This window comes from Drosophila novamexicana, unplaced genomic scaffold (assembly GCF_003285875.2).
Source record: "Drosophila novamexicana strain 15010-1031.04,08,12 unplaced genomic scaffold, DnovRS2.1 tig00000121-arrow-pilon, whole genome shotgun sequence".
Classification (NCBI taxonomy): Eukaryota; Metazoa; Arthropoda; class Insecta; order Diptera; family Drosophilidae; genus Drosophila; species Drosophila novamexicana.
Window position 1 is genome coordinate 632,721 of NW_020824773.1, and position 14,050 is coordinate 646,770.

Genomic DNA, 14,050 nt, shown 5'->3' on the forward strand with positions numbered 1-14,050 from the left:
TATTTAACGAAACTATGAATTTTTTACTTTAATTAATTTTGGTTTGTTTTTCTTCACAATGCAGTTAAAATGTATCAGCGCTATTTTCTAAATACAAATGGCTTAGCTGTGTTATAGGCTAGAGAATAACGAATGTGTTTTCCCACCAAACGGTCTGCCTGTGGTATTAGGGCCGGCTTGCGTACATAAATGCCAGTTGCCTGCGGAGTCCAAACACGCCAGGTGCACTCAGAGTTCTCTGGCAGCAGCAGGCCCAGCCAGCCAGCGGAGCTGAGGGTTATATCACAATTAAGCTGCTTTTCAGCTTGTCTATTAAGCAACGCGCCGCTTTGTACCACGATATCCTTTTCCATGCACTGCAATCCAGGCCAGCGCTGCAGACGCGTTTCATCTTCACCAGCCATGGGCACACCCAATAAGGGTGTGCCCAAATAGCGTTCATAAACCATCTCAGCCTGCTGCATATCTGTTATTAATATCGGCAGCGTTTCTGCAGCAAAAACAAACAGTTTTAGGTACTCCTGGTTACATTCCAGCAAATCAACGCGTGCCAAGCCACCCAATAGCAGGGACATAGTGGGTGCCAAGCGAAAGGCTCGGGGTCTCAACATCTTTGTGGGTTGTAAACGCAGCAACTCCTGCGTCGTGAGCAAGGGCGTCAGTTGATCCGGCTGCATGACACCAGGCGTATCATAAACCCAACGGGCCTCACGATACTCCGCCTTCCGTTCGTTGAGCGTCGTTATGGGCTGCGTACCTGTTGACATGGCAAACGCATCCTCCACATCTACGCGATGTTCAAAGGTGCGTCCTACGTTTCCAATTAGCTGAGCCGCTGCCACAGTACCCGTTTCCTTAGCCTGGTCGCGACGCAGCTTCTCCAACGCCGCGCGCTGTGCACGTTCCGAAAAAAGACGCTTAAAGCGGTGATAGACGCGAATATCGGAGGGTCGCAATATGGGAAACTTAAGCATTTGCAATGTGGTGCCTGGCCAAGCACATGTCGTTGCCTTGCGAACTAGCTCACTGGCCTCAGGCCTGCAATAATCCGAGTTCAACAATATATTGAAAAGCGAGCTCTTGCCCACATTGGTACAGCCCAGCAAATACACATCGCCCTTATATTGCCAAATCTTGTGCAGCTGTGTTATGAGCTCCTCAATGCCGTAGCCAGTCTTGGCCGATATAAGACTGATATTCTTAATGTTAAGTGCGTCAAAGCCGCCGTATTGTACGAACTGCTGCTTGAGACAGCTTTTCACATGTGTCAAATAGCTGTTAGAGTCGCGCGGCAGCAAATCTACCTTATTTCCCACCAGAAAAACTGGTCGCTTGCTGCCAAGAATTTGTTGCATGCCCGGCCAAATTGAGCTGGGCAAATCCAGCAGATCGACGATAATAATAGCCAAAGCATACTTGTCCTGTATGCGCGAAATGGTTTCCACGTACACCGAGGGCGGCACTTCCACGTCTAATGCGATATTATAGTGCTCAAGGAAATGGCAGCGCTGGCAGGTAATGGTCTGTAGCTCGGATATCGTGCGGCCCTTTATAATACATAGAATATTTAATTAGTACTTAAAAACGTATACAAAAAGTAAGCATATTTATACCTTGAATATTTCGCTGGGTATGTAGCCAGGCAAGGAGCTACTGACACAGTGCAAATGTGCTCCACAGCCATTGCAAGGCACAGTTGATGGCTGCACTGTTGCATCGGGCGTTCCATGTTGGGCATCAATGTTGCCCGCCTCATCGCTTGCACCCTTATAGAACTCATAGTCCTCCATCCAATTGTGTGGATATGATGAAACGTTTTTTACTGTCAGTTCACTCTCCATGCCACGCAACGCCTCCAATGGTGGAAAAGCCGTTTGATTCGTTTGATGAAATTTATTCAGCTGACCCAAGTTGTACTCGAGGAACGAGCTGTAGTGCACGTGCTCATAGTTACCATAGCGTTGGCGAGCCGCTTGCCAAGCCTTTTGGCGAAAGCTCTGCTTTTCATTAACTGTTGTGTTTTGTAGCCTTTTGCAAGAGCAGTTAATATTTTCATTTAATTTCTTTAAAAAACGCGATGTTCTCAACATCTTAGGGCCTAAATATACGAACTCAGTCTCATCGCTACAAAACTGTTGACTGTCAGTGCTATGTAACAACGTAATGTGTTAGCAGTGTTGTAAAGCGCAGCAGAAAAAGCAAAAAACACTCGTCGGAAAAGAGAAAAAAGAAAGCAGCAAAGCAAGCATTAGCGAAAGCAGAGCGTGTACAGAAGGTGAGTGAGTGCGTGCTAAAAAAGCGTGTATGTATTAAATTGAAACAAAAAAGGCAAGAAAAACGTGGACATAGCGCATACAAAATGCATTTGCAATGATCATTATTCAATTGCACACAATACGCATTGGTAAAAGTACAGAGTGCAAGGCAAATAGTGATTAGGAAAGTGTAGAAAAAAGACAAGTGTATGTGTGTGTGTGCGTGTGCAACTGTGTGCCTGATGTATAGTGCGTTCGTGTGCGCGTGCATGTGTCAGTGTGTGTGAATCAAAGTAAAACGAAGCGCGACCTAATTTTAAACTACATATTACAATAATATTTGCATAAACAAGTACAAATATAACAATACAGAAGCACCAGAAACGTGCAAATGGCAAATTACCAATGCAATGAAAACCCGAGCATTTGTTGTTGTGGCATGCCACGAAGAGTTGCCGCTGTTGCCGTCGCCGTTGCCGCCGCCATTATCTAGGCAGCAGCGACTCTCGCACATTTCTTCTTCAGTGAATTTTGAGTAGTTCGTTCCTTCGCCTCATCCTATTTGGTTGTTGTGAGCGCCATGTTGAGTAATACACGACAACAACAACAGCAACAACCTTTGCGAGAGCGGCTCATCAATTTCGTGAGTGTTGCAACTTTCGTTCGAACTCGTTTCAAATTGTTGTGGCTGCCGTCACTTTTTTCTTCTCTGTTGTCTTTGCTCAACTTCAAAACTGGTATTTTCTTTATGAAGAAATAAACATATGTAAGCAATTGTGGGTGTTTTTTGCTTGCTGGTGTGCAATCAAAAAAGAGGGAAAAATCAATACTCGGCCAATAGTTATACAAATTAGACAGTTTCAACATCACTCAACAACTTTTCTTATTGCCGCGCTGCCTAACTGCTTCTAAACTAGTGCAAGTGAGATAGTCGCATTTTATAAATACACGCACACAAATGTAGCTGAAATTTCCAGCAAATGTCTGCCCTCGTCGTCTTCGTTGTTTTTGTTGTTTTGGTTGCTGTTGTAATGTAATTGCGAAATCATAACGGCAGTTGAAAGTTGAGAGCGCTTAGCCAAGTGTGTGTATGTGTGTGTACTGAGTGTATATGGATTGACATGTATGTGTGAGCCGCTGCTGTAAACCTAATGCTTACACGAAGTTTGTACTCGCTACACTGTTAGGGTCTCAGGCCGCCCACACAGAGCCGGCGCAAGTGTAGCGCATATGGCAGCGTCGACAAGCTGGTCCCAGCAGCTATCGCAACCGCAACACATGTTGTCTGCACACTGGGGCACTGACGGTGGCTCCATTTATTTAAATAAACGACCTTTTTCTTTTTTATATAATTTAAATTCTAAAAATGTTCAATGTGGTAGCCTTTAAATTATTATAGCCCTGTCCATATGCATTTAAAAGTTTCTGTTATTTTCCATGTGCATAAATGTATCTACACACATACGTATAGATGTGAATCGATAAGCCCACTGTGCGGGAGCAACTGAAAATTCAAATAAGCAACGCAAATTACTAAAATGCAGAAATTGCCTTGAAAAGTGAAAGGCATTCAATGTGAGCGCTCGAGCGAGCGAGTCTTTGATATTTTGTTTAACCTTTGTCGCTCTCTTGTTATTCTTTTTTTTTCTTACTTTGTTACTGCGGGCCAGCTTTGCACATTTGACATTTTCCAACACACACAGTACATTCCATGCCCGCTGCAGCACATTGCGTCTGCGCAAAACACTTTTTGCTATTGTATAGAATGTTTTTGACTGTGAGTCGTCGCTGTTGTCGTCGTCGTCGTCGTCGGTTGTGCAACGCTTAAGACTTCACCAGCGATAGCGACAGCGTCAGCGCGGCTGCCTGCTCTTTCGCAATTTGCAAGTTTGGCTCGGCTCTCACGACGGGTACACTCGATGCGAGCTGTGTGCTTTTTCGCACAAAAATTTCGCCAAGTTTGTGCTTATTTAGTTTTAGAGTGCCAAAGTCAGGCTTTTGTTTTTATTTTCTTTTCATTTGTATTTCTTTTGCAGAACTCAAGGGAAATAGTTTGAAAACACTGAACCGAAGTAAAGAGCTATTCTATTGGAGTCATTTTGGCCGCGCGTCTAAATTTTCAATTCTCCTGCCTGTAACAGAACTGTGAGCGCGCGTTTCCCTTTAACGCTCCCCCAGCTATAATAACAAAAGCTTCTACATGATGTCGTCGGACCAACAGTTTTTTCTAAAATGGAACGATTTTCAAACGAATATGGTGACCTCGTTCCGTCACTTGCGCGATGAGAAGAGCTTCACAGATGTAAGTATCGCTTATGTTTCAAATTCTTCAGATTCTTTTGACGGACGCACCACAGTGTGTATTAAGCTTTCAATGTATAAGTAAGCCAAACACCTGTGACCTCAACATTAGGTTTCCAAATACCAACTGACTTTTGCTTTAATATTTTCGGATGAATTCTAACTCCATTCATACTTGTAATTATCTACCTGCCTATCTGTTGAGCTTCTTTCTATTATATTTTTCGTTTTCTGTTAACCATTCATATGCTTTGTTATGCTTTTATGCGGGCTGGGGAAAATGTTGTGCTCTCTAACTGATTATCTTTAATATTTCCGTACAGGTAACACTCGCCTGCGAAGGCCAAACCTGCAAAGCACACAAAATGGTGCTTTCAGCTTGCAGTCCCTACTTTAAGGCGCTATTGGAAGTAAGTCTTATTAAAAGTACATTTGACGCGATAGTCCTAATCAGATTATTGTTTTTAAAGGAGAATCCCTCGAAGCATCCCATTATCATACTGAAAGATGTGTCCTACATACACCTGCAGGCAATACTGGAGTTTATGTATGCCGGCGAAGTAAATGTGTCGCAAGAGCAGCTGCCGGCATTTCTTAAAACCGCCGATCGACTCAAAGTGAAAGGTCTGGCAGAGACACCTAGTTCTATAAAGCGGGAGGGTTGATGGTATTTAAACAAATAAAAACAAATAAACACAACTATAAGAACTTATATATGCAAGCAAGAAAACAAAATTCCAACAAAAGAAAGAAAATAGTGGAACATAGCAAAACACCATTTGAGATATACACACAAGGTTCATTTCAAAAACCAATGCACACCCACAGGCACACAAAGTTGACAGATATACGATAGTTCAAACAAAAAGTAACGTTTACGATTTTATGAGTCCCCTCCTACCCTCACCTCCTTTATAGATCAACAGATTTGCAATATTTATGAACACTGTCGACCCATTGAATTTGATTTGAATCGTATTTTTAATTTCATCATAAAATAGTTTGTAATATACTATTCTTAAAAATAAACAAAGAAAAAAAAACACTGTATAAAAAGCAAAATATGGACAACCCTACAAAACAAAAGAATGAGAAAACTACGCACTTTTGTAAAGTAATTAAAAGAGAATTCATAAAAAAAAATATATAGAAACATAATTATACATAATATAATGTGAAAAAAATGTGCAAGTAGAACGTTAAAAATCATCCGCATGGCCGCGAATATTTACAACACATTCAGTTAGATTTTAAGCAACTTACTAAAATCCACATGTCACGCTCTTCACACACACACACACACAACACACACACACACACGACACACACTCAAGGACAGAAAGAAAAATATTAATTATGTATAACTAAACACCTTACTTAACGCAAAATTTTAAGTACTTTAAATTGTTCTAAAACATTATTCAGCATTCATACCATAAAATATTTGTAACAACAACAACGTTTACCGATTGCGATATGAAGATAGAAACTTGTATGTGAAGCTATCAATTCTACTTAGTTTTTTAAATAAACTTGAAAAAAAAAAAAACAAAATAATTAAAAACAAGAGAAAAGCGATACTTGAATATTATTACATAAAGTAAAATATTTATATGTATGTATATGTATACATGTGAGCATAGATTTAAATAACTACGATAAATAAACAGAATAATTCCAAAAATATATAAAAGACTTCAAATTAATTCAATGCAATCTGTTTTTGCTATAGAATTTCTTTTACACAATTAAAAAACTTATCGGACCAGGAATTTTTTGTTTTTTAATTAAAAGGCGACTTTTTAATAGATTGTATAATGTAATTGATCTATTCGTTATTCGCGTTATTGCGTTTTTTCATTCTCTCAGATTATTATTAACCAGAAATTGCAATTCTTAGAATTTTTATTTCTTTGATTTCGACATACCATTTCCATATGCTTGGTTTGTTTCTATAATTATATTTCTTTGACAATTTAACAAAATTGATAGTGGTTTTCGCAAATTACCCTATTAGTTAGTTTTATGTATTTATACTCCCTAGTTTCGCGAGTAGACAGGATCGGAGAAGTGGCCTATTATTGCATGAATTGTATTGCAATTTGAATTTAAAAACTAATTTACATTATACTAGATGTGCTTATATTTAATTATTAAAACAATACGCATTACGCGTATTCGCTTCGAAGGGATCAGTGCGCATTTTTTCCTGATTATTCTCAACATAGCGCGTGACGTCCGCAACGAGATTGGGTCGCTCCGCGGCGCTCGGCGCGCACGGTGACCAGATTTTGATATCATGATCGATGCCGCTGGTGGCCAACATGCAAATACTTGGATGCGGCTGCACGCAGTTGACGATGGCACTGTCAGCGCGATAGACGGCACGTATTTTTGCCGTTTCACCTTCCCAAATGTAAAAGTTGCCGTCATCGGAGCCGGCGGCAATGAACTCGCCGTTAAGGCCCAAATAGTTGGCCTCCTTAATGTCCGTCGTGATGTTGCAATGACCCACATATCGCTGTTTGTAATCCTTGGCGGCACGCCGTTGCGCATACTCATCATCGGTCAGGCGTAGATAGCGGAATCCGCTCTCAATGAGCACCGGTTCATGATCGGACGTTTGACCAGTGGTCTGCGATTGCTGCTGTCGATACTCTCGTATGTCCTTGTGCAGCATCAGCACACCATGATTGTTGGCAAAGCTTGGAAAGCGCTCTATCAGCTCTTGCAAGCACTTGTCCGCTTCCTGAGGCCGGTGCAGCTCAAGCAGGGCACGGGCCAATCGAAAATGCGCTTTCACATAAGTGGGATCCAAACGTAACGCCTCGTGGCAATCTCGCAGCGCCGCATATATATCGCCAAACCAACCGCGACGCATCAGTGCCGTAGCCCGATTCAAATAAAGCACCTCCCCCCGCGGATATTCCGCTAGTGCCGCAGAATACGTATCTATCGCGGCCAGCAATTTGCCATTTTCCAGATGCTCGTTACCCAGCTTCTTGTGCTGTTCAATACTCGTTGGCAATGTGCGACGCTTTTGCTGCTTTTTGGTCGTCCTGATTTCTGGCTTTTCATCAGTGCCAACCGCCGCTTCCACATGCTCCGCCTCGGTGGGCGGCGGCGATGCTGTGTATTCAGGCAGTTCGTAGAACTTTGGTGGCGTGGCATTGTGTAGATCATAGCGATAGATATGCTCACAGCCCATATTTACCAGAAGCTCCGTTGTGTTGTAGTTGTTGAATGTCAGATAGGTGACAGTGCGCGACTCGTGCACGATGTTGCGTGTGATGTTCTTCACAATTTGACCGGGGGCATAGAAGGAGACACAGCTGTTTGCTACAAAATAAACACAGAGCTTAATAAATTCCTTAAAGAGAAGATGTGCCGAGAGCACGGTACACTTCTGCAATTACCTTCACCTGGTAGCATTCGGCGATCAAAGACGCGCGCATACGGATCATTGGCACCCACTGCAAGATACTCGGTTCGTCGTGGATTGATAGCCAGGCACTTGGCCTCCGTTGTCGACTCGACCTGAGTGCAAAGGCTTAGGAGTCGTACGCCTCCCGTCGTTGGTTGCTGATCATCAGGGCCGCGACAGCGATGTGCCTCACGCATGTCCAATTGTAGTATGCTGCCATCCTCGCCGGCGGACCAGAAAATGTGTGGCGAATCGGGCGCCGTGGCCAGACGCTTAACGCGCATCGTGTGGCAATTGCAGGTAAACAAGGTCTCATTGCCGTGATTAATGTCATAGACATAGATATACTTGTCGGCGCCACAGGTGGCCACAATGCTGTTGTTGTGACGTGGGAGAAACTTTACGGAAAATATGTTGCCCAGATGTTTCGTGTTTATCGTTTGGATGCGCCGCTTTCGAAACGGATCCCAGATCATGACTTTGTAATCATCAGAACCTGACGCCAATAGCATGCCATCATCTGTCCACTCTAGACAGTTGACACAGCCGTCGTGCCCGGTCAGCAACGTCTCCTGTTCGAGCCGATCGATGTATGCTGGCGATGCTTGCAGCCGGCGACGCAGCTGCTCGTCCACATCGCAACCAAATTGTTGTCGCTGCCAGTGCAACGCGCTGGCATTCAAGGGCGTCCGCTGCTCTGCGCTCTCGTGGCGTTGATAACGCGAACTTGAATACTTAGTACGCCACAGCAGTTCATCGCTCGACATAATCTATCTACGAATTGTTTGGAGGATTATGAAACTTGCTCAATTTATTACTGCATGTTGCCTTGCCTTTGCCGTTTGCAGTTGCCCGTTTTGATTCGCCTCGCCTGCTGTGTGTTTGTTATTTCTTTTCCTTTTATTTTGGTTTTGTTACGTGCGGCCCATACACGATGCAATCAGATGCAATTCCAGTTTGCAATTAAATTGTCCGACGTTTTTAATAAATATTTTAGCATAGAATCCACACTCACTGCTCAGATATTTGAAACGAAAAGTTTATAAACAACTCATAACTTTTTAGTACGAAATAGTGTTTTAACGTGTATGAGCCACACTAGGGATGGGCGAAGGGTATGCATAAAGCACTGAAAATGTGATTTACGAATATCTTCAGCCATATTTACCGTTAAGAAGAGTGGAAGCGAAAGACATGCATATATCGACACGCATATATATGTATGTATGTATGTGCTAAATGTCAAACTACGGATTTAATTATTTTGAAATGACATGAAGTTGACAGGGGCTTGTTAGCTTTCATTTGTTTGCTTTTGTTTAATTAATGTCGGCATTTGCATAAATACCCATTTAAATCGCTGGTGATGTTTAATCGGATAAGCTACTTTACTGCGCTTAGTAAATTTACTCATCAAATGAAAAAAATTGAGTTTATCGATACCTTATCGTTATGTTGGACACAGTGCTACACTTAGTCCATCGCTAATAATAATCAATAAACAGAGCAATTTTGGGCAGCAAAATAGCAATTTTTTGTATGAAAGAAAACTGTATGCAAAAAGTGTTTGATAAAGATACGGTGAGTAAAACATGTCCAACGAAAAAGTGGACGAGTGTGACAAAAATCGGAAAGTAGAACACACAAAACAGACAACAAACAGTGGGTCACCCGATGAGGAGTCGGAATCGGATGAGTATCAATCGGCGGGAGAGGGTGACGACGATGACGATACAACAACAACAACACGGAAAACTGCCCCCGCACCTGCCCCAGTGCCCGACGATTGTGTCGAGTATCCAATGCATCGCAGCGTTTTCGAGAACGATATACGAACGCTGCAGCGTCGCCTGCTTCTGACCACTGGTCCAAAAGAGTTGGCCGAAAAGGACATGCACGGCAATACGCCCCTTCACTTGGCCGTCATGCTGGGTCGCACCTGCTGTGTCCGTTTGCTGCTGGCCAACAATGCCCCCGTCAAAGTGAAAAACAATGAGGGCTGGTCACCACTGGCCGAGGCCATCAGCTACGGCCACCGACAGACCATTACCCAGCTGCTGCGCATGCTGAAGCTGCAGTCGCGCGAGCACATGGAAAGCCGTCGCGAACGACTCGTGCAGGCACTGCGTCAAATGCAGGACTTTTATATGGAGTTCAAATGGGACTTTCAGTCGTGGCTACCGCTCGTCTCACGCATTCTGCCCTCGGACATTTGCCGACTGTATAAATGTGGCGCTTCACTGCGCCTTGACACAACGTTAGTGGACTTCAATGATATGCGCTGGGATCGTGGCGATATTTCGTTTCTATTTCGCGGCGAGGCAGCGCCCAATGAATCCCTAGTGCTGTTGGATAATGAACAGCAATGCTATCAGCGTCTGCGCTACGAGGAATCGGACATGGAAGATGAGGTGGATGTGCTCATGTCCACCGACATATTGGCCACCCAGATGTCCACAAAGACAATACAATTTGCGCGCGCTCAACGCGGCTGGCTGTTCAGGGCCAATCGCAAGGAACTGATAGGTGGACAATATCAATGCGAAATCTATACCATACAGGGGCTAGTGCTGAAGCAGCGCAAGCGGCGGGAGCATTTGTCTAACGAGGATTTGCAAAAGAATCGCGCCATTGTCGAGACAATCACCAAAGGCGGCAGCCAATCGGATTCGAATGCGGCAACAACGCCCACAACTGGCAGTACCCTAACATTGCCAGAGCTGCCGCGCCGCAGCTCGCTGCAGCCGCCGCCCACCACAACGATCACCTGGTCGGAGTATATAAATGCGCCCGTGGGTAAATGCCCGCCACTGGGACGCACTCCGGTCAACAAACAGTCCAACAAAACGCTACGCGCTACCGTTGCGATGAGCGCCGATTTTCCGCTCAGTGTGGACATGCTGCTGGATGTGCTCGAGGTGGTGGCACCGCTCAAGCATATCAATAAGCTACGCGAGTTTGTCACGCTCAAACTGCCCACGGGCTTTCCCGTTAAGATTGAAATACCCGTGCTGCACACGGTCACCGCCAAGGTGACATTTCAAAAGTTTGAGTTTCGCGACAATATACCCGCCAAACTGTTCGAGATACCCGCACACTATTGGGAGGATGTGCGACGCTTTCAGGACTTATGACCTAGCGATGAATCATCGTCGTCCTCGTCAGCTGCCAACACGCCCAGCGCCGTCAAGCAGATCGATTTGAATCGCAACAGCAGAAGCAGATGCAGCAACAGCAGCAGCAGCCGTGCACCCATTTCCGAATTTGATTAAAGCTGCAAACGCTATCCACGGCATCTCCGGCCTCTGCCATAACGTTTGCCACGCCCAGACCAGCCCAGCCCCGCCCATGTCACAAGAAAATTGCAATTTTCACCATAAATTATCAATCAGTTAAATTATCAACGTGTCCCCATTTTAAAGAAGTCATGTTTTTGTTTGTGTCAATTAAATTGTAACGCTCTGAAAATTGCAATTTCGGTTTAGAAAAATGATGAATTGAATTTGTTATGGACACGTGTTAAACGAATTGCTAACAATTTAATAATTGTGTCTAAAAAGTGAGCAAAATGTGTTAATACAACAGGTGTCATTGCTGCATAACAAATTGCGAATCGGTCTTATCGATAATACGAGCGGGGCTAACTATGCTTAACTATTGTCTGTCCTATATACATACATATATATTGAGATGTAATTTGTTGATGTACAAGTATTTATTGGTGCACTGGGCTCGAGAGTTAATTACTTAAACATTCTTCATAGATTTGTTTTATTACCCAATTATTTCTGACTCGTGCTGTAGCGCACCTTTTTCTTTATCGATAATGATTCAGGCTAGAAATAAAGATTTAGCGGACAAGTGGTCTGTTTATCAGGTGTTTCGCATTATTAATAGGCCAAAACATTTGTAAAAGAGAAACAACATTTTTAAGCTTATCTCATCAGTTTTCCGTAAAGCAAAATCAAAATCAAAATATAGCCAAAATAATGTTCAGTTGTTAATGTTGAAAGGGTTCATTTTGTTTTTTTAGCAACGTTCAAAGTTGTATTGTAATTTATTTATGTATGTATTTATTTTTGTTTAATTTGTATGTTTAGTGCAATTATTAATTGTTTTTAAGTTTACATATATAGATAAAAAAGAATGACCTAAAAATAGAACATTTCGAAAACTTCGAAGTTCTCTTTTAAAAGATCGTTCTGTCATATGCCTTTATCTGTTTTACAAAAAAAAAAGTATCACAAAACGCTACATAGAAATAACACATAAATTTGCCTATTATTTAAGTTGTTTATATATTAAGATCAACAAACGTCCGCAAACCGTTTCCTACGCAATTTTCATAATCAGCAAAAAGTATTTACGTATTTACGACGAGTGCGCAAAGCATAAAACAGCTTCACAAATTTATAAACTTGTGTACACACTTAGTTCCAATTTTTTAAATATATATATATGCTCTATGCATATTTGTTTCATAACGATTTCAGCTACTATACCTAAGTTGCATTATTCATAAACATTGTCTTTGTTATTAAATCAATAAATTTTTAATCTGCTTTGACATTCAAGTATGTGCATTGTGTAGCAAGCAATTGTGCACAATTCTATATAATCAATATGAATAATATAAGTACACAGTAAACCATAACAAACATAATGAAACGGAGTAAATTTAATACACTTAAATCGATGTATTAAAAGGCGCAATCAATGGCTAAATTTGTAACTTTTACTAGTTGAAAGTAAATATATATTTATACATATACATACAAAAATGTAACCCATGGGCATTTATAAACGCTCTGCAATATATACACACACAAACCTATAAATTGTAAAATGAGAGCAACATTAATAAAGCAGTTTTATCTAAAAAGATAGCACGGTTTATTATTTGAGTTACGCGCTCTTCTTGCGCTGTGCAACACTCTTTTTTATTATCTAGCCAGCTGATTCAATAATGTTGGCAGTGTTGGTGACGCATAAAGTATCGGCATCGATTTTCTTATACGAATCTCGATGGTATGCACATTTGACATCGGCCGACCATAACAAGTTTCTGCTGCGTTACATACATATAGCAAAAGTTGACATTTATAAAAAATATAAATATATATTTCTAGACACATATAGCGCGTTAAAGGACATCGCCATGAGTGTTTCCAGGCTAGCGTATCCGCTTAATGTAGCCCTTCATAAATTTGCCCAACAAACTGCCTGCAACAACAACATTGTGCGTCGTCGGATGTCAGGTGTTACTTTCCGTAGCGGTGCCTTTAAGCCAAAACCATCGGAGATGCCCTTTGGGCTGTTGGCTATCTTCTGTGCCGTGATTCCTGGACTATTTGTGGGCGCCACCATCAGCAAGAACGTGGCAAACTTTTTGGAGGAGAACGATTTGTTTGTGCCCGCCGACGACGACGATGATGAGGACTAAAGTACGCGACGGGAACGCCAATTGGAGCATGCCCTAGTCACGATTGGATTAGACAACAACTTGGAGTCTGCTTCCTTTTGTTAACCCAGCAAAAGCCAAAAGTTTATTCATCTCACTTTATCCATTTTGTAATATTAAATCTAATATAACTTTAAGGATAATGACTCTACGTTCGATTTGCTTTTTGATTCTGTTAACTACTGCAAAAATCGAAGAAAATATCTGCCAAGCTCTCTTTATAAAGACTATTGTTAGCACATTAAATAAAACGCATAAAAATTAAACGCGTGAGCATGTGCGATTTGTTATATAAACTTATCAGACGATATAAAAATAAATATATATGTACGTCTTTATACGCACAAATCTTGAAGAGGCTTCTGCGGGTCGCATGCTTGTAGGACCGACCCACATTGTAAGTTAATTCAAGCCAGGAATCGGGCTTTGGCCAGGAAGCCTGCTGTAAACTTAAATTACTAGAAAAAATATGCATTTTCTTTGTTTTTGCCGAAGTGGAATTTTATTTAATGAAATTTTCAGGGTGTACAAATTTTATGCTCTGCTCTTTTTTCACTGCTCGCTGTGCGCCTTTTCTACAATTCATTCGAACATATATTTGGTTGGCTC

At 42.1% G+C, this 14,050-nt stretch overlaps 5 protein-coding genes across 5 annotated transcripts; 3 read left to right on the plus strand and 2 right to left on the minus strand.

Annotated features, from left to right (window-relative positions):
* Positions 1–16: 16 nt before the first annotated feature.
* On the minus strand, positions 17–2,152 carry LOC115757877 (nitric oxide-associated protein 1). Its single transcript, XM_030698317.1, has 2 exons — positions 1,614–2,152; positions 17–1,547 (listed from the first exon to the last, which is right to left on the minus strand). Exons 1-2 carry the CDS (start codon positions 2,088–2,090, stop codon positions 81–83), a joined length of 1,944 nt encoding a protein of 647 aa, XP_030554177.1. The 5' UTR covers positions 2,091–2,152; the 3' UTR covers positions 17–80.
* Positions 2,153–2,210: 58 nt separating this feature from the next.
* On the plus strand, positions 2,211–6,202 carry LOC115757880 (longitudinals lacking protein-like). The gene is made up of 4 exons (XM_030698320.1): positions 2,211–2,275; positions 4,292–4,557; positions 4,880–4,966; positions 5,027–6,202. The coding sequence occupies exons 2-4, from the start codon at positions 4,456–4,458 to the stop codon at positions 5,219–5,221; spliced, it is 384 nt and encodes a 127-aa protein (XP_030554180.1). The 5' UTR covers positions 2,211–2,275; positions 4,292–4,455; the 3' UTR covers positions 5,222–6,202.
* Positions 6,203–6,328: 126 nt separating this feature from the next.
* Positions 6,329–9,086, minus strand: LOC115757876 (WD and tetratricopeptide repeats protein 1). Its single transcript, XM_030698315.1, has 3 exons — positions 8,814–9,086; positions 7,973–8,754; positions 6,329–7,895 (listed from the first exon to the last, which is right to left on the minus strand). The coding sequence occupies exons 2-3, from the start codon at positions 8,745–8,747 to the stop codon at positions 6,703–6,705; spliced, it is 1,968 nt and encodes a 655-aa protein (XP_030554175.1). The 5' UTR covers positions 8,748–8,754; positions 8,814–9,086; the 3' UTR covers positions 6,329–6,702.
* A 185-nt stretch (positions 9,087–9,271) lies between these two features.
* On the plus strand, positions 9,272–12,009 carry LOC115757879 (ankyrin repeat domain-containing protein 13C). Its single transcript, XM_030698319.1, has one exon. The coding sequence runs from the start codon at positions 9,573–9,575 to the stop codon at positions 11,112–11,114; it is 1,542 nt and encodes a 513-aa protein (XP_030554179.1). The 5' UTR covers positions 9,272–9,572; the 3' UTR covers positions 11,115–12,009.
* Positions 12,010–13,024: 1,015 nt separating this feature from the next.
* LOC115757953 (essential MCU regulator, mitochondrial) lies at positions 13,025–13,707 on the plus strand. Its single transcript, XM_030698427.1, has one exon. The coding sequence runs from the start codon at positions 13,139–13,141 to the stop codon at positions 13,421–13,423; it is 285 nt and encodes a 94-aa protein (XP_030554287.1). The 5' UTR covers positions 13,025–13,138; the 3' UTR covers positions 13,424–13,707.
* The last annotated feature ends 343 nt before the right edge of the window (positions 13,708–14,050 follow it).